This window comes from Anolis carolinensis, chromosome 2 (genome assembly GCF_035594765.1).
Source record: "Anolis carolinensis isolate JA03-04 chromosome 2, rAnoCar3.1.pri, whole genome shotgun sequence".
NCBI classification, from domain to species: domain Eukaryota; kingdom Metazoa; phylum Chordata; class Lepidosauria; order Squamata; family Dactyloidae; genus Anolis; species Anolis carolinensis.
The window spans coordinates 180,536,100-180,557,214 of NC_085842.1; the positions used below are offsets into that span (position 1 = coordinate 180,536,100).

Sequence of the window (21,115 nt, forward strand, 5' to 3'; positions counted from 1 at the left end):
TTTGTTTCAAACTGCATCCCTGACTAGGCTGCAGAGGTGTGTTGCTGGATAGGAGAAGAATATGAGAATTGCAAAAATCACTAAGGGGTGAAAAGGGATGCAAGAAGGGATACAAAAACAAGTGAGGAGGATATGGTGCTATTGTCTTACTTTTGGTCTACGACCTCTAACCATATTCCAGATTTCTAAGAGGGCTTTACATAGCATGAAACTAGTTCTGCCCTAACTACTTGTCACTTTCTGATGCTACATCTACACTGTAGAATTGATCTAGACTGACACCACTTTAACTGCCATCACTCAATGCTATGAAATAATGGGAGATACATTTTTTACAAAATCTTTTGCTTTCTCTGCCAAAGAGTGATGGTGCGTCACCAAAGTACAAATCCCAGGATTCCATAGCACTGAGCCATGACAGTTAAAATGGTGTCAAAATGCATTAATCCTTCAGTGTAGTTGCACCCTGAGTCCTACACTCCCTCCTCCACTTCTCTCCTGGGAAAGCATCAGACTAGAAGACATGAAGGAATCAGACCAGGACTAACCTGCCACCCACAATGGCAAGGAGCTGCCTCACTTTTTCAGCTTTCATTGCTCACCATAAGCCCTTGTAAAGTATGGAAGAGTTTGTCAGAAGATAGTTCTAAAGGGGCAGGGGGCAGGGTCTATAGATTGTAAGGGGACACCCACCACCATCTATACACACTGTCTCCTGCCCCATTTGAGCTGTGTTCTGACAAACTCTTCCAAACCTTCCTTCACTAGGTATTCCTAGCAGTACAGGTCCTTGGCAAGGTTCCCAGTAAAGACAGGCTTTTAGCTAATGATGCCGGCTCGGGCGTGTTGGCAGCCCATTAAACTGCTGTTCAAACATGCGCCGTTGGCACTGGGCAGATGCTGGCACAGTGACGGCCAAGAGAAACTGATTCCTTTCTCCCCTGCCTCAACATATTGGGCTCGATCCTTTGGCCATCATCTCCAGAAACCTTCTCAACGCTTCCTGTTCTGCAGTCGAGTCACGTTGCACAGCAGGGTTTTCACTAAATGCCATCACAACACAAAATGCTCCTGCTGCTTTCCCTATAAACTCATCTGAAAGGAGGTCAGAAAAGTCTCTGCTCACTCTTTCCCAAAGCAATCACCCTCTTGTCCTTATTCCTGTTGTGATACTGGGAATCGTATGATGAGACACACCCTTCATGAAACCTCTCATAGAATCATAGAATAGTAGAGTTGGAAGAGACCTCATGGGCCATCCAGTCCAACCCCCTGCCAAGAAGGAGGAAATCACAATCAAAGCACCCCCGACATATGGCTATCCAGCCTCTGTTTAGAAGCCCCCGAAGAAGGAGCCTCCACCACACTCCGAGGCAGAGAGTTCCACTGCCGAACAGCCCTCACAGTGAGGAAGTTCTTCCTGATGTTCAGGTGGAATCTCCTTTCCTGTAGTTTGAAGCCATTGTTCCGCGTCCTAGTCTGCAGGGCAGCAGAAAACAAGCTTGCTCCCTCCTCCCGATGACTTCCCCTCACATATTTGTACATGGCTATCATGTCTCCTCTTAGCCTTCTCTTCTGCAGGCTAAACATGCCCAGTTCTTTAAGCCTCACCTCATAGGGCTTGTTCTCCAGACCTTTGATCATATTAGTTGCCCTCCTCTGGACACATTCCAGCTTGTCAACATCTCCTTTCAACTGCGGTGCCCAGAATTGGACACAGTGTGATTCCAGGTGTGGTCTGACCAAGGCAGAATAGAGGGGTAGCATGACTTCCCTGGATCTAGATGCTATACCCCTATTGATGCAGGCCAAAATCCCATTGGCTTTCTTAGCAGCCGCATCACATTGCTGGCTCATTTTTAACTTGTTGTCCACAAGGACTCCAAGATCTTTTTCACATGTACTGCTATCTAGTCAGGCATCCCCCATTCTGTATCTTTGCATTCCATTTTTTCTGCCGGAATGAAGTATCCTGCATTTATCCCTGTTGAAAGGCTCCCCAAAGGCTATTAAGAACATCCATCCATCCATGATCAATAGCAGCTCTACCAGGAGACAAGGTCGGGGCAATTGCCTCAGGGAGCATGGTTTATACTGAATGAAGGGAAGATAGACCAGATCTAACACATAAACCACCTGACTGAAATTAACATATAGGCATACCGTGGTCTTTTGATTCATTGTCACAGAACAGTAGGCTCTACATTATGACTCCTACTTTTTTAAGTATTGCATTTAAACTCATCCAAGTGGCAAAATTTGGTCTTTCTGCTCTGAGTGCCCTTAGAATCCAACAATGTTGGGAGAGTGGTGACAAGGGGTTGGTTCTTCCTATGTTATTTCTTTATATGGTGAATATCTTTTGGAAAGAGATCCAGTATAGAAGTTTGTATCCACTTCTCTACTGAATGCCTTGCCAAACATATGGTCTTTATAGACATTGCTCAACCTCATACCTGAAGTCTGAAAATTTATACCAGAGCATCATAAATGGGTCATGCAAATCTTTCTTCCAATTGCTAAATGCCTTACACTGCAAAAAATAGAAGACAGAAGGATTAATTGCAACAACTTGCAACTGATGAAAATTACTTCTGTTGAGAAAGGCTGAAGCGTGATTTGTCCAAAGACATCTGGATGTAGATCAACATACATAAGTAGTCATATTTTTCTCTTAAGACATAATAGCAGGTAACAGTGGTGGACTTCATATACTTTTTTGTTCCTTCCCCTTCTCATATCTTAATGCGGTTAATATATAATTTGGTCTAGAGGAAAAATGTTATATATCTACAATATAAATATACTGAAATAGAAGCACTTCAACCGTAGAATCTTTACGTTGTGCAACTGTTTCCTACAGAAAGGCAATAAAGTTGTAAATATATCACCCACATCCTATGGCATTTGTTTTACTTCTATAAATACTCCGAAAAATCGATGCAATGTGTGTGCCAAAATGCTGTTGTAAAGCAGCACCAATACTGAATAGATAGAAAGGTGTAATGGCTCTGTTACAAGGCAAAATGATGCCTCCATTACACGCAGCAATTGTGATGTAGGTAGCAAAACGAGAGATACCTCAACCTGATCTCAAATATCCTTGAAGTTAGAAGGGAGGTGAACCAGTATAGTTTTTATCTCCCTTGTAAGATGACTTAAGCCCTGCCTATCAAGGTTTGACCCATATATTGTCTAAGAGCAGCATTGACTCTTTCCTTTCCAGGTGACAGGTTGTCTGGGGATACATCTACACATCTAGAAGTTGTAGTTTGGTGAGGCACCAAATAAAGCACCAACACTCTTGGGTAGAGAAGGCAAAAGACCTTATAAAATGACAACCAGGATATCATGATATTGAGCCATGGCAGTTAAAAGTGGTGTCAAAATGCATCAATTCTATAGTGTAAATGCACCCTAAGAGAAGATTTAAGCCCTGTTCTCTGCTCAGATGGCTGCTGATCTACCACCTCCATTGGCACTCCTTGTGCTTTAGCAGGCAGGAATTTGTGATGTTTCCTGCAAAGTCTGTGTGAAGTAAGAGGACTGTGGTCCCATTCTACTTGCACTGACCTCTGCAACATGTAGATGCCTCACACCATATTGTGGTGAAAACAACAGGATGTTTTGTTTTTAATACCACCGTATCCCAAGAGACAGAAAGCAGGAGTTTTAATTCACAGTGGCGTGATGGCTGAAGCCAGCTCTGGTTCTGACAGGGATGATGATAAAGGCTATGAAGGAAGATGCCATATGGTTTCTGTCCAAACCACAGTTAGGAAAATATATATTTTTTGAATGTTCAAAAAAAAACAAACCAATCAGAAGAAACAAAGTCTAGGAAGAAAGGCATGAAACTCTGGCAGATCACAGGATGGAATGTGGAGGGTGCCACATTTTCATATGATTTTCTACAACAGCTTATGTGGTGAAAAACTCTCCCCCTCCAGGGGCATCCTAAGAAATATGGCTCTGTCACACTACGGAATCCTCACAATGCTCTGTCACAACACCTGAACCTTTTCCCCCTGATGAGATGAAGTAATGTGTCAGTGCAATCATGCTCTCATGTCATCACACTGGGACATAGGAACACTGCAGCGCTGTGAGAAACTATCTGCAAATGGAAAGAGTTCTGGGGAACAATGTAGAGAGATAAACGCTTTGCAATCACACAGCAATCAAGGTTTTAGAAAAAGAGAGGTGTGAAGGAACACCTCTCCTACCACAACTCAGATGCTAACAACTTCTTATTTCATCCTTATAGAGCAGTGGCTCTCATCCTGGGGTCCCCAGATGTTTTTGGCCTACAACTTCCAGAAATCCCAGCCAGTTTACCAGCTGTTAGGATTTCTGGGAATTGAAGGAAAAAAACATCTGGGGAACCCAGGTTGAGAACCACTGTTATACAGAGATAGGAGGTTGGTGGACTTCCCAAGGTTGTTGGGCTCTAACATTGGCTGCATCTACACTTACCAAAATAATCTACAATACTGTACTCTAGAGCTGCACAGCAGAGAATATTGACTAGATGACCCTTGTGGTCTCTTCCAATTCTGTGATTCTAAGCAGGAGTGTCCTGAGAGTCCTTTTGGTGTCTAGATGGCTAGTTGGGCTGACATTGCATTGGAACCACCAACTCCTTGTTGGGGACATCACTTCTTTTTCTTTTTAAATTATTTTAATTGAGTCTTTTATGGACATCATAATAAGATAAAATAAAGAATATATGAATTGGGGAGTGGGATAAGGAAGGGATAAGGAAAGGACTAATGCTACAAAAAGAGAAAACAACACACACACACAAAAGAAAAAGAAAGAAAAATACATCTATACATAACCCGATGATCTAAGAAGGTTTCGAAGTTAAGAATATGGTATTTAGTAGGAGGTTTAGACTTCCAAGCTTCTCTGTTGTGGTTTTCTTCTTTATTTAATTTCTCTTTCTCTACTGTCCCCTTATCATTTTTTTAGTTACCATAGATATTTTCCTGTTTCTTATTTTGGTTTTTATTATCAACTCCATCTTTTCTTGTCTGAAGTAGTTACATAATGGTGACCAGTCCTTACTTTGGGGACATCACTTCTAATGAGGTCACAACAGGGCACCCAGCCATGTGATCAGCAGAGCCCTCCACTTAGAAGTAGCTCAAGATAATTGAAAGTCAAATAAGGCCTTAGTTTAATGTTGGTAGGTCTAAATCCTTTACGTGCAGTTCCAAAACACCTTTTCCAGTTTTTCACTACAAAAACTAGTAACAAGACTGCAAAAAGCAACTACAGAGACCCTGAGCTTGTGTTTGTCCTTTGAACTTGCTATACATTACAAATAGTTGCTTTAGAGAGCTCGGAGGCAGGGGTGTGGGGCAGAAGGTAGGGTTTTCGTAACAGTAACATTTTCCTAAGCTTTATAGGAACAATTTTGCTGCTTTATTTTGTCACCTTTTGCATTTTTATAGCTGTATTTTTATAGTTTTATGCCTTTTGTAAACTGCTTTGAGAACACAAACATATTTACATAAAATCATGATGATCATTTTCTTCCTCCAATCATACCTATCAGTATATTATTGTCATCCAAATGTACAAAACCTGTGTCAAAATATCTGCAGGCAGCATTAAAAACAATGCCTCTTTCAAGCCAATCCTCTTTTATTGTGGTTGAAGGCAGTCACAATGTTTTAGAGGAATGGCATTACTATCTCTGTGCAACATCCGAAATGTGTGTGGGCACATGCGCAGATTGTACAAGTTCACAGCTCTAGCCAATGTTGGTTATTAGCTAACCTTACAGGATGTCACCCAAAAACCTTTCCCCTTCTCTACAGAGCCTACACATGTTTTCCTGAGCAGGCCTCTAAAATAATTAATGTGACAATTTTTTTTGTAATTACAAATGTGACAAAAGAGAAAAAATAAATGCATGAACATTACTGTAGCACTTTGGAAACTAAAAATAGACAGGCAGCAAGCCCTGAAGCATTATAGGAAAGGTAGAGGAAGAACTGATAATTGAGCATACATTCAGTTTGCTGCTGTATTATGTCTCTCATTTCAGCTGCACCCTACAGAACAGGGAATCAGCGTGTCAACATGCTTTAAAAATCTTTAAAGTTATCCAACCATAGAATACTGGGTTTGGACACTGAGGCCTAAGTTCAAATCCTGCTTAGCCACAAACCACATTTTGTTTCTTTGCTTAAGTTTTTTCTTTTGCCCATTGCTGAATTCCCTGACAGAGCCATTATCCATAACATATGATGAGGCAGTTCTTTCTCAGTGCAACAGTAATCTACAAATAGAATCTTATACAAGAGAGTTCGGAATCAAAGGCCACATATAACCCTCCCAAGAAAAACAAAACCCCAAAAAGTGTCACCCCTGAAAGCTTCCAGGAGCAGTGATTTGCCTTTACAACTAATGGCCCTGTCACACTACATTATCATAGCAACACTGTATAGAATACTGGTGTTTGTCATTTAGGAGAGGAATTTAGAATTCTCAACCAAAGAAGGCTCTAGCATCACCAAACTACAAACCTCCAAATTCCACAGGAAGTTGCCATGGCTGATAAAGTGAAATCATACCACGATAACAGTGCACGTGTCCTCTTGATTTTGTTTTTACTCAACCACCGAAAAATCACGCTGTGGCTTCTGGCATGTTGCTCCTCAAGCCCCAAGGGTATATGCAGTCCTGCTAAATGTTTGAAGCAAAGTCAACCAGAAGTTTTACTTCTTGGAAGATATGTATAACATTATGCTCTTGATAAACTAATCAATGCTAGGAAGAATAAACTGGAGACAAATTTCAATCTGCTCAAAACGTTATTCTTCTATTAGTTTAAAAAGTCAAATATATTTTTCTACTCTTCTTCCGCACTATTTAAATAAACATTCAGACATTGCTGGACCAGAAACACTTAAAAAGTCTCATGCTGGTTCACTTGTCCAGTAAATTATTTGAGAAATAATTTTACTGTAAATTATATGATTTGAGAATTTCTGGTCCAGAAATTCCTCCGATTCTAAATGGCATATGAAGAAAGCTTTAAGCATATACACAGGCAAAAACTTGTTACATATTTTTGCTAATAAAAGAACCATCTCAAATTTCAGGATGGGTCTCCAGTTTCTTTTGCAGATGTCACTGGATGCTCATCAGTTTGTGAGGAAGCACGACCCAAAGCTGTATAGATTTGCATTAAAGTAAACATCTTTCATTCTCCCCAGCTTATCCTGACAATGACCAATGCGGGAGGTCAAGCTGCAAGAAAATGATGTTGGACCCATCTACCATGGGCAGTTTAGCCTTGTGTAAATATGTCCCTGAAGAGCCCGGGATCTGGCACATTCATGCCAAATCTGTGGTTGTTCCAAATCCATGGGAACAGATCTACTCCACTGGAAGGGCTTTCATTTCACCTTCGTTTCTATGCAGCCACGCAGTTTCCTCCAAGCCTCTGGTCATCACAGGCATCTCTGCTGATGTCAGAATGGGATGCCACATGACCAGCAAGAATGAAGGGAAATGGCCCCCCTCTTTCATTGGTCATGCAAGCATCCCATTCTGGTGTAAGTTAGAGGTACTTGCAACAGCCAGGAGTAGAGATGGAGCTCTGGCTGGCTAAGAACACTGGTGCCAGTGGCAACATAGGCACACTTCATTTCATTTTCCTATGATGATGAGTGTAGGGAAAGGGTGATACCACCAATATCCAGGCAGGATTGCACTGAAGCCATAGAATATTCAAACACCTTCCAACGAACACCAGAATATCCTCCAACTTTGTATAAAGTAGAACAAAGTCAGTTTAAAGGCCAAAGAAAAAACCTGTTATATGCTCTGGAAGCTGCTGTGAATCCTGAGGACCAGTAGCCTTTCGTTTGGGTTAATCCAGGGTTTTTGGGGTTTTGTTTTGTTTTTTTTGCAAGTGCAGACCAGCCTTAAGTGAGAATTACAGTATGGACATCCCAGTTATCAGATCCACACTTTCAAGCCCTAGAAAAGCACACAGTCCTGAAACGATTACAGTTAGGTCAGGAGGCTGCTGATATCAACATTGGCTTCGCAAACAAGGAACTGATGGCAAGAGATGCAGTTCCATCATGTGGCCAATGAGAAGGCAAGAACATAGCAAAACATAAATGATCCACAGAGCACAATATTGGAAAATATTCAGACACAAACCTTGCTGCAGCCTCCCTCTAGCTGTGTATTTTATTTATTTGTTTGTTTATTACATGCATTTATACCTCGCCCTTCCCCCCGAGGGGACTCAGAGCGGCTGTATTGACCAACAGCTCCCTTCATTCTTGCCCACAGTACATTGTGCAGCTGCTGATGGGAGCTCTTGCCTGAAATATCCAAAGGGACCTGGATTCTGGAAGGCTTCCTCTCAAAAACAAGACCACCTACTATACAAGAGTCATTAGTATTCATTTCAGTGGAACTGTGATGGCACGTCCGAGCCTTTGAGAAAACTATAGTGTCTGACTTTACTTGGGGGCTATCTGTGTACCTTCTGTTAAGATCAAGACCCTTAACATACAGACTGAGACACTTTAGGCAAGGTGAAAAGATAACCAAAATGAGTTTACTGAAAACAGAATGAATAGTGTTAACTCCACCCGGGACTATTATAAAATAGCTTAAACAATAATTTACAAAAGGAAATTTTGCTGGTTGCAGTCATCTCTCTGGAGTCTTTAGAAGTCTTCTGCCTCTGATGCAAAGCAATGGTTTACAAGCTGGTGCTTATAAGCTGTCTCAACCTTCTACTTTGTGAAGCTTAGGCTGACCAAAAGCTTCTGTTGTCTCTGGGACTGGTGGTATATGAATACTGCTGAATGCAGGTTCTAAGGATGTCTGGTTTGGATTGCTTGGGCCTAGGATTACCAGACAATGCTCAGGCCTCTAGTCTCTGTAACCCTGCTGCAGAAAGAAAATGAGTCAAGCAAGACAGCCCTGAACAGGCAAATGTAATAGACTAACTATGGCTGGCCTCTAGGGGGGCTTTTTATGCTCCACCCAAAACAAATACAAATTGAGGTATCTACACTATTGGAAAAACCTAAACAGGGGGAACTAAAGCAAAGGAGAGAAATAGGCAGAGCCAAGACTTCACAGGAACTTCAATACAGGACCTTCCCAGTAGACAATGGCCTATGCCATTACACAGAAATGAAGTATTGGTGTTGGGTGCCACTTAAATTTCCTTCCCCAGATGCCAAAGCATCTTAGCCTAGTTATGGTGGTGGGAAGAGCAGGGAGAGATAAAGATCCCACTGATGCATTTTCATGGAGAAAACAGGAGAAGACTGCTCCCCACTGCTAATGTGCAAGTGATTTCAAGAAGCTGTGAACAGCACAGGGACTCCACATATGGACTGCGGGTGTGAAGTGCACTGACTCAGAACACCTGTCACATGCAAGAGCCTTCATCTGGAAGGAATGTAATCTTTGAGCAGGTGGCAGGGAGAGACGCTGCCATACCATCGCTCCAGATGAGCTGGCAAAGAAAAAAACACTAGTTCTGGAGAACTGGGAGGAGAAAATACCAAGTTGCTTAAATGCTCTTTATGCATCGCTGTTGGCTGTTCTAAAAGGTAATCTAAGTGACACAGCTGTATTTACAGCACATCACATAGCTTCCTCTTTGGGGTGGAGGAGAGCACATTTTCACACTCTCCTCCACTCCAAAGAACCAGAGGGTTCCCAATTAATGTTTCTGAGAGAGAATTCTGCCTCCTTTCCCCAACTCAAGACTACAATACCAATGATTCTCAGTATTATGATTACTAAGATAAGCATAGGTTAAATAAGCACTTTCAAGCTACTAGTGAAGCCATTTATTTATAGGTTGCTAGACCCTCTCAACATTAGGAAATCTGACAAAGCCTACCTTCCCAATGAGATAATGATTCAATGCAGAATCCTTGTCTTTGCCTAAAATTCCTTAAAATTATCATATTGAAGACAAAATGCTATTGGCATTCTCAGCAAAAATAAGCCAGTTACATTCATTTGATTTATATCACTTCTGATTCAAATTATGTAAATCCAATAAATATAACTGGCTTATTCAACTGATCCAATGAGTTTACTCTAGCTAGGGTCTACTCTAAGGCAAGGAAAAATTAATACTTTGCTGCCTTCCCTAAATATAATCAAAGAAAATTGGGAGGATTTCTTACTGCAGGCTCTTATCTATGAATTTAATCAGGATTCTGGAATTGAAAATTTGGGGAGATTGCCAGGGAAACTCCAAGAACTGAAAAAAATCAACCTTAGTCTTCATCCCTCAACTCATCATTCATAACTACTTACCTCACCTTCAAATTTCTCATCCTACTCTGATGTTGAAAAATGAAACACAAGAGTGCACACCTAAAATCTGACAACAAAATCCAATAATACAAACACCTTCTCAGGCAATTCTCATTACACCTTCCCTATCCCTGCTTTAAACTAAAAGCATCAACTCCCTTGACTAAGTATGAAATAAGATTTTTTGTCGCTAATTGGGAAAGTAATTACTGTACACATTTGCATCCATTCACGCTCTCTTTCTCACTTTCTCTTCTATAAAGATATTGCTGATCCTATCTCTTAGCACTTGATTCCTCAGAAATAGTTTTCTTGTAAAGAGAATACCAGAAACTCAGTCTATTTATTAGTACAATTGTTTGTTCAATTACCTGGAGACTTTTCATCCTTTTAGGGACTTAGTTCTTTTGAGAGAGAGCTGGGTGGCACAAATATATAATGCATATCTTACCAAATATCCCTCTCTACCAAAGATTTGCAGTACAGAAGTGCTTCCAGATAAAGTGTTTAATTGAGCAGTTGCCCAACATCATTCATATAATGTTAGAGACAACATTCCCTTCCTTTTGTCCACCATCTACATTCTTTCAATTTCCTCCTGTTAATTTTTTTACAAGAAAATAAGCTCCTGGTGAAAGAAAAAAGATATATATATATATACATATATATGAGCTGCACACACACAAGCACACACACATATATATCCAATGTAAAAATTGGTTGTAAACCTGTTTAAAATATGTTTAAAATGTAGAGACCAGAATCTTTACATTTTAGACATATACCTGATTAAAACACCTGCTGTTCTCCACAATCAATGAAACGTTGAGTCCCTGTCAAAATAAAAAGGTCTCTGCCTGCTGGTGAAAGAAAACAGAGACGGTGCCAACTTAGCCTTCATGGGACGGAATTCCATTATCTCAGAGCAGCCACAGGGGCCACAGGGAAGGGTCTGATCTTATGACACCACCAAATGTGGACTCAAGTGAAACCAAATGAAAAACACTCACATGTGATATTAAACTGGGCCGGCTCATATATGGAGACATGGTCTTTCAAAGAAGTTTGAACACAAGCCATCAAGGGTTTTGGTTATGACGAGCATTTTGAATTCAGCCCAGAAACAGACTGGAAGCCACTGAGATCCTTTGGCTTCTATGCTGGTAGTTGAATATTAGAAGTGACACATAAAATTGACAAGCAGATGTAAAGATTCTGGTCACAACGGAGAGCAGCTGCAACTGTAAACCTTCCCGCTCTCCTCCCCAAGGGAGTATTATTTTTTGTTAGGGCTAGCCGATGCAAAATAGCTCTTATGAAACCAACCTGCAGCTGGGAAAATATAGACATTAATCTGAAAGCATGGGGATAATGTTACTAAACCCTCTTTTGGTACAAAAGAATTCCATGCTGTGGGAAATTCAAAAAATAAAAGATAAAAATACAATGTGGAATGCTTATAGACAAGTGTGATTGTCTTCCTTTTGTGCTTCCCCTTTCTCCACAATCTTAGGTTGTGGCACATGGTGGTTACAGTGGTAATCTCCTAGCAAAGGAGGACCCAGCTAGGGATCCCAGGCCTAATGCAATGTGATAAATAGATTCTGTTTTCCAATTGAGTCTGGCCACTCCGCTTCTGGTTTTGAAAAACTGTGTAAAATGGTACATACAGGTTTAGACAACCATATAAATGGTAAATTGTTTCTCCGAGAGTCAGTTCTATAAGTAGAAATACTTATGTCTTTTTTTTTATTTGGCTCGACAAAGCATACTTCAGTGAGTCTGCAAGGATGGAGGGCTGCAAAACAATTTGGGGGCCTCTTGCAGTCCCAGAATTGCTTAGAGTGTTGCAGTTGGGCCAGTGAGATCTGGATTCAGCTTGCCATACTATCCAAAAGCTCACTTGCAACATGCTCCATCTTTCAATATCAAATCTACCTCATATGAATAAGGAAGGGAAACAATGAGCTGGAGATGGTGAGATTATGCATTGAGACCTTTAGCAAAAGTGGGAACAGGTTAGAAATATAAAAAAATATCTTGCCAACCTTCAAATAAGGAGCAAGAATGAAGAAATGTATCACTTCACCCTTTTCTTTGCTGTACAGTAGTCACCAAAAATGTCTCCTCCCATTGAAGGGTCTGGTACAGAGATGTCCTTTTGTTCCAAACTTCCCATTAGCCTTATCTGCTTGCAGTCATTTTTCCCCTCCCTCCCTCCCTCTATCCACAGTCACATCATGTCTACTTTAGAGTCAAAGTTTAGGGAAGTTACTTAGTTAGATACTTGTTTAATGTCCCAATAGATAGCACATAGTTGATGGAGTATTTAACTAGTATTGAGTATACTGTTGCTTTTACTATTAACCTTGCACAAAAGCTACAATACTAATACTTTAGTAGATTTGACCTGTAGGCATTTATAAAGCAAAGCATTTGTTCTCAAGCATTCCCACATCCCTCCATTACTTGGTTCCTGCCCTGATCTAAGGAACAACATCCCCGTCTCTGTTGCAATGGGCAGTGGCACCACACCAGCTCTTATCATGCCCTACATTCAATCCAAGCCACATTCAGGGAACCTCTCTCTCTTTTCATGGAGGAAAAAGAATTCAAACATATGCAGGGAAGACCACACTTAACAACCCGCACAGGGCTCGGGGTTGTGGAGCAGAATGGGGAGAGAGATAATCTTATTTGAAGAATTACAGGGGGAAGTTTTAAAAATGCAACTGACCTGACAGTTCTTGAATTTTCCCCGTCTGACCTGCAAAGAAAAGAAACAATGAAAAAAATCAGAGTGGAGCTAAAAATTAAGATCAGTGTTCTGATTAAGGGTTGTGGGTGGAGATATAATTTGGAAAAGGCATTCTTAGCATTTTTAGGGTATCCAGACACATTCCCAAGTTTTAAGAAGACAATACGGATATGACTTAAGACAAAGGTCAAGTGTGTATATAATAGCAATATGCCAAGTTGTGGTTTATTGAATCCTGTTTTTCCCTTTTGTTTGAGCCTGTCCCTGCAAAGAAACCATGGTTTGATGCATGCCACAGCTAAAAGCCATGGGCTGTTGTTGCTTATGAAGTTATTGCTTATTGTTTAGTCATGACTTGTTGTTATATCTGCACCCAAAATCACAACATGACGTTGTAGATAAAAGTTGAAGAAAACAGATTTTGGGTTAGGATTACATCTTTTTTTTAAGAGTTGAACCAGCACATTTTTTTAGAGTTGAACCAGTGTTGCCTGGGTTATTTGAAAAAGTCAATTTTAATTATACAAAAAGTATAAGGTTGTAGCCTAACTACAATTGACACCATGCCAGAATAACCCCAAGAAACTCCATCAGTATTTAAAGTTTGTCATTATGAGCAAGTTTGCTCTAGATGTATCATCGGTGGAGCCCCCCCCAGTGACGCAATGGATTTAACCCTTGTGTCAGCAGGACTGATGAGTTGAAGGTTGGGTTGTTGACCTGAAGATGGCCAGTTCGAATCCAACCTGGGGAGAGTGCGGATGAGCTCCCTCTATCAGCTCCAGCTCGATGCGGGGACATGAGAAAAGCCTCCCACAAGGATAGTAAAAACATCCGGGCTTCACCTGGGCAATGTCCTTGCAGACGGCCAATTCTCTCACACCAAAAGTGACTTCTCAAGTCGCTCCTGACACACAAAAAAATCAGTGGGGTTCAGTGTGCTCTCTGGCTGTAGACTAAACTATAACTCCCACTATGGTTAGTCAGTCTCCTCAATCCCCTCCAGTAGGTTGAGTTAGTCATGGGGGTTCTGTTTGCCAAGTTTGGTCCAATTCCATCTGGTAACTATAAATCCCAGTACCTACAACTTCAAAAATGTCCAGGCCAATTCCCCTCAAAACCCACCAGTATTCAAATTTGGGCATATCAGGTATGCATGCCAAGTTTGGTCCAGATCCATCATTGTTTGGGTTCATAGTGCACTCTGGATGTAGGTGAACTAGAACTCCTATAAATCCCTCCAAAGACCTCCAGTATTTTTGTTGGTCATGGGGGTTCTGTCTGCCAAGTGAGTTCCAGGTCCATCATTGGTGGAGTTCAGAGTGCTCTTAGATTGCAGATGAACTATACATCCCAATACCTACAACTCCTATAAATCATGGTTAATTCTCCCCCAAACCTCTCTAGTATGTTCAGTTGCAGATCAATTCCTCTGTGTGCCATAGGAAAGAGTTAAGAGAGAAGCAGTTGACGGGGCCATACAAACTGGAGAGAGTAAGAGACACCAGGATGTCTGTGGTGGAGGAAAAACAGAAAATCTAGGATGAAATTGTCCCTGTGTGAAAGCTTTCACTTAGGTGGTGGGCAGTATGGTGTTTGTGGATGACATTGGCAGGGCTCTTGGACATGTTCAATGTGTTCTCTATAACTTGCAATGTCATCGGAGGGAGGGCTATTGTTGTCTCCTGAGTAGTGGGAGCTATAACTATTTGTGGAAGTGGGAGCTTGTCTGTGTAAGTGGACACCCCAGCCACACACACATACATGTTTTTACTGTTAGTGTACGTTGTTGTTGTTGTTGTTGTGTGTGTGTGTGTGTGTGTGTGTACATACATACACACACACACACACTGAAGCATTATTTTAGTAATGTAGATAGAGTGTCAGACACAAACAAACCCAAAATTATAGACCTCTTTCAAAAATGCAACTGCAGTTCATATTTTAACTGGAATGTTTGGTGTTTTGCTAAGAGCAGTAAAAGACATTTTCACCAGCGGTTTTTTTTTTAAAAAAAAAAAACCCCTGTCCCTTCTCACAAAAAATAAAAAGACATGAAACTTAACTCAGAGAAAAGTTAACCCTATGAAAATTTGCCAGAATCAGGGAAGATAAACCTACAGGCATATAATAATAATAATAATAATAATAATAATAATAATAATAATAATAATAATAATAATAATAATAATAATACGTTTTATTGATTAGCCCATTGGCCATATCAAAACATTTAACACATAGACATACAACATACAACCAGAGATTAAAATAAACAGTTGTTCAGAAATAACTTGAATAACAGCGTTTAAACTAAGTTTCTGCAACTAGGTTAGGCCTGGAGGGTTAGAAGCATTCCACTATGTGGGTATTTTGAGTAAAAAGGTTTAGGTGCAGCAGGACAGGGAAATGATTACTGGCAAACTTGGGCTTAACTTCCAAGGTTTTGACATATGGAAGGAGGTCCCATGAGACAGCTATGTAGTCAATGGCACCATTTAGGATGTGGAGATTCAATCTAGATATTGATTGAGCCAAACAGCCCTGAAAAGTTAAAAAAAAATCTTTGGAATGCCGGGTTAGAAGTGGGACCTCATATTCTGTGGTGGGAGGAAGGCCTTTGTGGCATTTGAAGAGTGTGGCATCATCAGGTCCCATTCATGCGTTGAGGTCCCCTGCCATGATTACAGAAATGTTTGGGTTCTGCATCATGAGATCTGCTGCATAATTTTCCAATTCCAACCACAGAGCTCTAGTTTGGGCTTTCTTCCTCATTGGGGGCAAATAGACGTTTATAGGCTTACCCCATGCTGGCTCTGTAGCTGTCATAGGCCCAAGGGCTCCATGGCTCAGTCACAATCCTTCTGCATCAGGTCTGGATCTTGTCCTTCTCATGAAGGGGCTGGATGGATCAATGCCACATGAGTAATAAAATGTGGGTCATTGGCAAGTAGAGAGCCAAACACATTTACTGTCTGTGAGCACTCACATATATCTGATATAAGAGCAAGCTCCATCTGTGATTGAGGGAAGTCCTTAGGATGCGAAATGTTTAAAGCGGCACCAGCAGAAGTGTCTGTGTTCTGCTTTTCTGTTACTTGAGTCATTAATTGAATCGCAGATGGATCTCTATCATTATTGTTTCCTTTTATATTAGACTTGGAGGGGGGGCTCATCTTGGGAGGAGTCGTGGAAGAATCTGTATTAGGGTCTGATTGGAGTTCCAGATCAATGGAAGCAACTGCTGGCTGACAATTCCTGTCTTGGAGCTGTGCTGTCTGTGTTGGATTTCTTTTTGCCCTTGTGTATCTGATGTATTTTGAGGCAAGAGGTTATAGACTGTCAAATCCTTAAATACCCTGCTGATAGTTATACTGTGCCTGCTCCGTAAGATGTTCTTAATTTGAGTTAGGCGGTCTGGCGTTTCAAGGGAATGGAAAGTTAGTAGGATTCGTTTTACACCATTCTGTGTTGGAAGGAAATGGTGTTCTTTTAAGTCAATAAGTTTGGGCTGGGTTCTGAGCAAGAAAGCCAGTGATTTTACAATTTGTTGTTTATGGCTCCAGCCCAAAGCCTCTTGATTGAGCTGCAACACTATCTGGGTTTTTTGTAGAGTGAGACAAGCCTTAGGTTCAGCTGTTGGTTTAGGACTGTGATTTACAACTGCTGTGCTCAGAGGAGTGACCGCATGTGAATGCCTGGGCGTCTCTGCACTATCAACTTCCTGGAAACACTGTGGGGGATGCAACTCAATTAGCCTTTGGATCTGGTGTGAAATTTGACCCAGTCTGTTCAAAATCAGCATCATTGATTCCACTGACAGCAAACATATCTCCTGATATTTCTTCATAGGATGGTCTAGGGAAGGGCTGCACCGCGGGGAGCTCAGATAACCATTATGTCCATCAACCCTCTGGCATTTGTTTTGGGCTAGACTCCTGGTCAGAGAGAAGGGAACCTTCATTAAGTGAGCTTGTTAGAGGTGTTATCGGTGCTCCTTTACTCACAGTTCCTGTTGTTGTTGGTATATCTGAGGAGTTCGGAAGGTAAGCGTCCATTCTCATCTGTTTCCGCACTTTTAGTGATTTATGGGTACCTGTTCCATTGCTGGGACTGGTCCGGGATCTTTTCTTTCCCTTGGCTGTCATTTTGGGTTATAAATCTTGGAGAAAGCAGTTATTTCCAGGAGCAAAGCCAGGAGCTTATCTTAGGAGCTGCTAGTGCATCGCCATCTTGCCCCCAAAACCTACAGGCATATATATTTCAGTCTTTGATCCAAGGAAGCAGGTATCAGGAAGTCTGGGAACAATTTCTGGGCCATGGGATCTTCCGTGGACCTCATAATTGCCAAAGGATTGGGGGTGGGGGTGGGATTTATACTGAAAGTGGCTAGAAGTCCACTTCTGACTTTGAAAAACAGATCTTTTTTTATTCTAAGAAGTGAGAAGCTGTAACCCACTTAAAGGATGAATCACGACTCATGGAAGTTTCCAGGAGAGATAATTGCAGATTTTTGGTCTGGGATGGGTGAGCAGTGAGTGGGCCACCAAGCTGGCCTTGGAAGCCATAGAGGGCCAGGACTAAACATTACTTGCTCTGTTCTAGGATTATGGTGTGGGGTGGGGAGTTAAAATGCTTTTAAAATATTTTAGTGCTTAATAGTGTAATTGTTTATTAATGTTTATAATGTATTTACATTTTTAATGTTCATTATGTTATATTTATTGTTAACCCCCTGATTCCCTATATCAGGAGGATAAGAATAAAATAAGCAAGTAATTAAATAAATAAATTTATTCCACCCTGAAAGTCAGTTCCTTCCATCAGCAAGTTAAACCTGGATTTCTGACCTTTATAAAAACTATACAGCAGATCCCTGCAACTAACTTCCTCTGGCTGGATGCGTCCATCCAAGGTCATTTACTCAGCCCCTGCCCTAAACTTTAGACTTAGGACTGCCCTAAGTCTGAAACGACTTGAAGGCACACTGCAACAACAAACCTAACTAACTTGACCATCTCATCAACCAAAAGCAGGCCCACACTTCCCATTGAAATACTGGTAAGTTTGTGTTGATTAAAATTGTTCTTCATTTTAAATATTATATTGTTCTTGGGGGGGGGGGGGGTGTTATACTACAAATAAGGTATGTGCAGTGTGCATAGGAATTCATTCATGTTTTTTCAAACTATAGTCCGGCCACCCAATAGTCAGGGACTGTGAACTGTCCCTCAGATTTAGAAGTATGAGGATCCCTGCTATACTGAATCAGTGGCAAAATGGATTAAACCCTTGTGTCGGCAGAACTACTGACCGAAAAGTCAGAGGTTTGAATCCGAGGAGCGAGGTGAGCTCCTGTTTGTCAATTCTAGCTCACCATATGGAGACATGAGAGAAGCCTTCCACAGGATGGTAAAACATCAAAACATCCGGTCGTCCCCTGGGCAACATCCTTGCAGACGGCCAATTCTCTCACACCAGAAGCGACTTGCAGTTTCTCAAGTCGCTCCTGACACGGAAAAAAAAGTGTCATATTAGAAGATGTGTGGAAGAAAGCTGTGCATTTTCTCTGTAAACTTTGTATGTATAGCATTCCGACACGATTAAAAAAAACTTATCTTGATTATTTCTTTAAAGCACTGTACATGACAGTTGTCTGCTATCAAAATCTGAATCCTTTTCTTGTTCCTGCACAGATTTGAGACCTTTATTGGAGGGGAAAGGGGGGGGGGGTCATTTCAATATAGTTCTGAATTATGGCTGCCTCCATGGGGTGATGGGAGCAGGGTAGAAACATTCAGCTCTCAGGAGAAAATACAATAACGTATGTGTGTAAGGTAAGACCAATAAATGTGTGTTGGTATTACAAGTGAGGAAAGAATTCTTATTTCAAAAAAGACAAGCTTCTCCCAAGCATTCACAAATAAATGCTCATAAATACCACGCCAGTTCTGAATTAAGCCCAGGGGAGTTCACTGATCATTGTCAAAAGCCTAATTATAGGTCACCTCACATTTTAAATGCTATAATTTCTATAAAATTAAAATAAGCACTTTGAGCTAGCCAATCTTTCCATACCTTCTATACTAATTGGTAGAACACTAAAAACTGGAGTCAGCTTTACTTCTTACTTACAAATGCCTGCCTACACTAGTTTTTCACATTACCATATTAAGCGCGATGTTAAGGTTAGAGGGTAAGATTCAAGGTACACCTACACTGTAGAATGAACAGAGTTTGACATCACTTTATCTGCCATGGCTCAATGTTATGGAATCATGGAACCGTAGCTTTACATGGTTTTTAGCCTTCTCTGACAGAGTGCTGATACCTCGCCAAGTTACAACTCCCAGGATTCCATAGCACTGAACGGCAGTCAACGTGGTTTCAAACTGCATTACTTCTACAGTGTAGATGTGCCCTAAGATGGAGGAGGCGCACTTTGAATCCTCACTCAGTCATGAAGCTCGAAGTGCAACTTTGCTTAATCCAAACAACCTCAAAGGCCTGCTCTAAGGGGTAAACAGACGTAGAATGTGGAGAACCACATATACAGCAGCTTATACTCCTTAGGAGAAAAAGGTGTGATTATATCAACTGCCATCCCACAGACACCCACCCACATATACATGGTGGCCTGTGATGGCACACCCGAGCCTTTGGAAAAACTATGGTGTCTGGCTTTACTAGGGGGCTATCTGTATACCTTCTATTAAGATCAAGACCCTTAATATATTTTAGGCAAGATGAAAGTTAACCAAAACGAGTTTACTGAAAACAAGATGAATAAAGGGTTAACTACACCTGAGGCTATTGAAAGATAGCTTAAAACAATACATTACAAAAGGAGATTTTGCTGGTCGGAGTCATCTCTCTGCAGTCCTTGAAAGTCTTTTGCCTCTGATGTAAAGCAATGGACTTGGGTCTTCTATTTTGTGAAATCTGGGCTGACCATAAGCTTCTGTTGTCACTGGAACTGATGGCGTATGAAGAGTTTAGTGCTAAGGATGCCTGTTTCGGATTGCTGAGCCTAAGATTACCAGACAACAACCAGACCTCGAATGACTGTAGCTCTGTTGCAGAAAGAATAGCAAGATAACTCTGTGCAGACAAATGGACTAAAGCAACTAAGACTGACCTCTAGGGGGTTAAGCTCCACCCAAAAACTAATACAAATGGGGACATTAACACTACTGGATATACATTACCTAAACAGAGGGAACTGAAGCAAAGGAGAGGAAAGACAGAGCCAAGACTTCATATGGTCCAACTAAGTAAGATACAGGGGATCCATTGGTGGATCTTGCTTCTTTTAAAACATTTAAATAGCTTGAGTTGCTCAGGGACTAAAGAGAGAGAGGGAAGGTATTTTCCATACAATGGGCAGTGCTCCCTATGAGAAGTCTGTCATTATTGGAAAAGACAATACCCAGGAGGATTTACACTGGGAAAATGGTACAAAGGAAAGAGTTAAAGGCATCTTTCTTTAGCTCTGCAGTCCGGCTCCAATTCACCTCCCTCACCATCATCCTAATGTTGTTTTTAAAGAAAGTAATGAAATTTAAAGAGACTTGAGATTTGATCACAGACCTCTAATATCTCATCTAATTAGGCCCTCTCTTGCTCTTGCTCTTTTAATGAATACATTGAATATAACCCTGAGGTGCCCAGCTCCCTCTTTGGCTGAATATAGCCCTGCTCAATCAAGAAAGCATCTCCCTTAGCAATAGCATTACTACTTGTAGATGGGGTGATGGTGACAGGGGATAGGGAAAAGGCAGAACTGCTTAATGCCTTCTTTGCCTCGGTCTTCTCACAAAAAGAAAGCCATCTTCAACCTCAGCAACATGGAATGGACGAAGGATTGGGGGAAATCCAACCAAATCCAAATAGGGAAACAAGTTGTCCAGGAACACCTGGCCACTCTAAACGAATTCAAGTCCCCAGGGCCAGATCAGCTACACCCAAGAGTACTGAAGGAACTAGCGGAAGTTATTTCAGAACCACTGGCAATTATCTTCGAGAGTT

The 21,115-nt window shown here is 41.2% G+C and overlaps 1 protein-coding gene across 2 annotated transcripts in view; it reads right to left on the reverse strand.

Annotated features, from left to right (window-relative positions):
- The window catches only part of iqsec2 (IQ motif and Sec7 domain ArfGEF 2), a 242,558-nt gene that overhangs the window by 168,938 nt on the left and 52,505 nt on the right, over window positions 1-21,115 (reverse strand). For both annotated transcript variants that reach the window (XM_062974044.1, XM_062974045.1), the window contains exon 2: window positions 13,067-13,096. In XM_062974044.1, coding sequence (XP_062830114.1) covers window positions 13,067-13,096 — 30 coding nt within the window. The remainder of the gene's footprint in view (window positions 1-13,066; window positions 13,097-21,115) is intronic.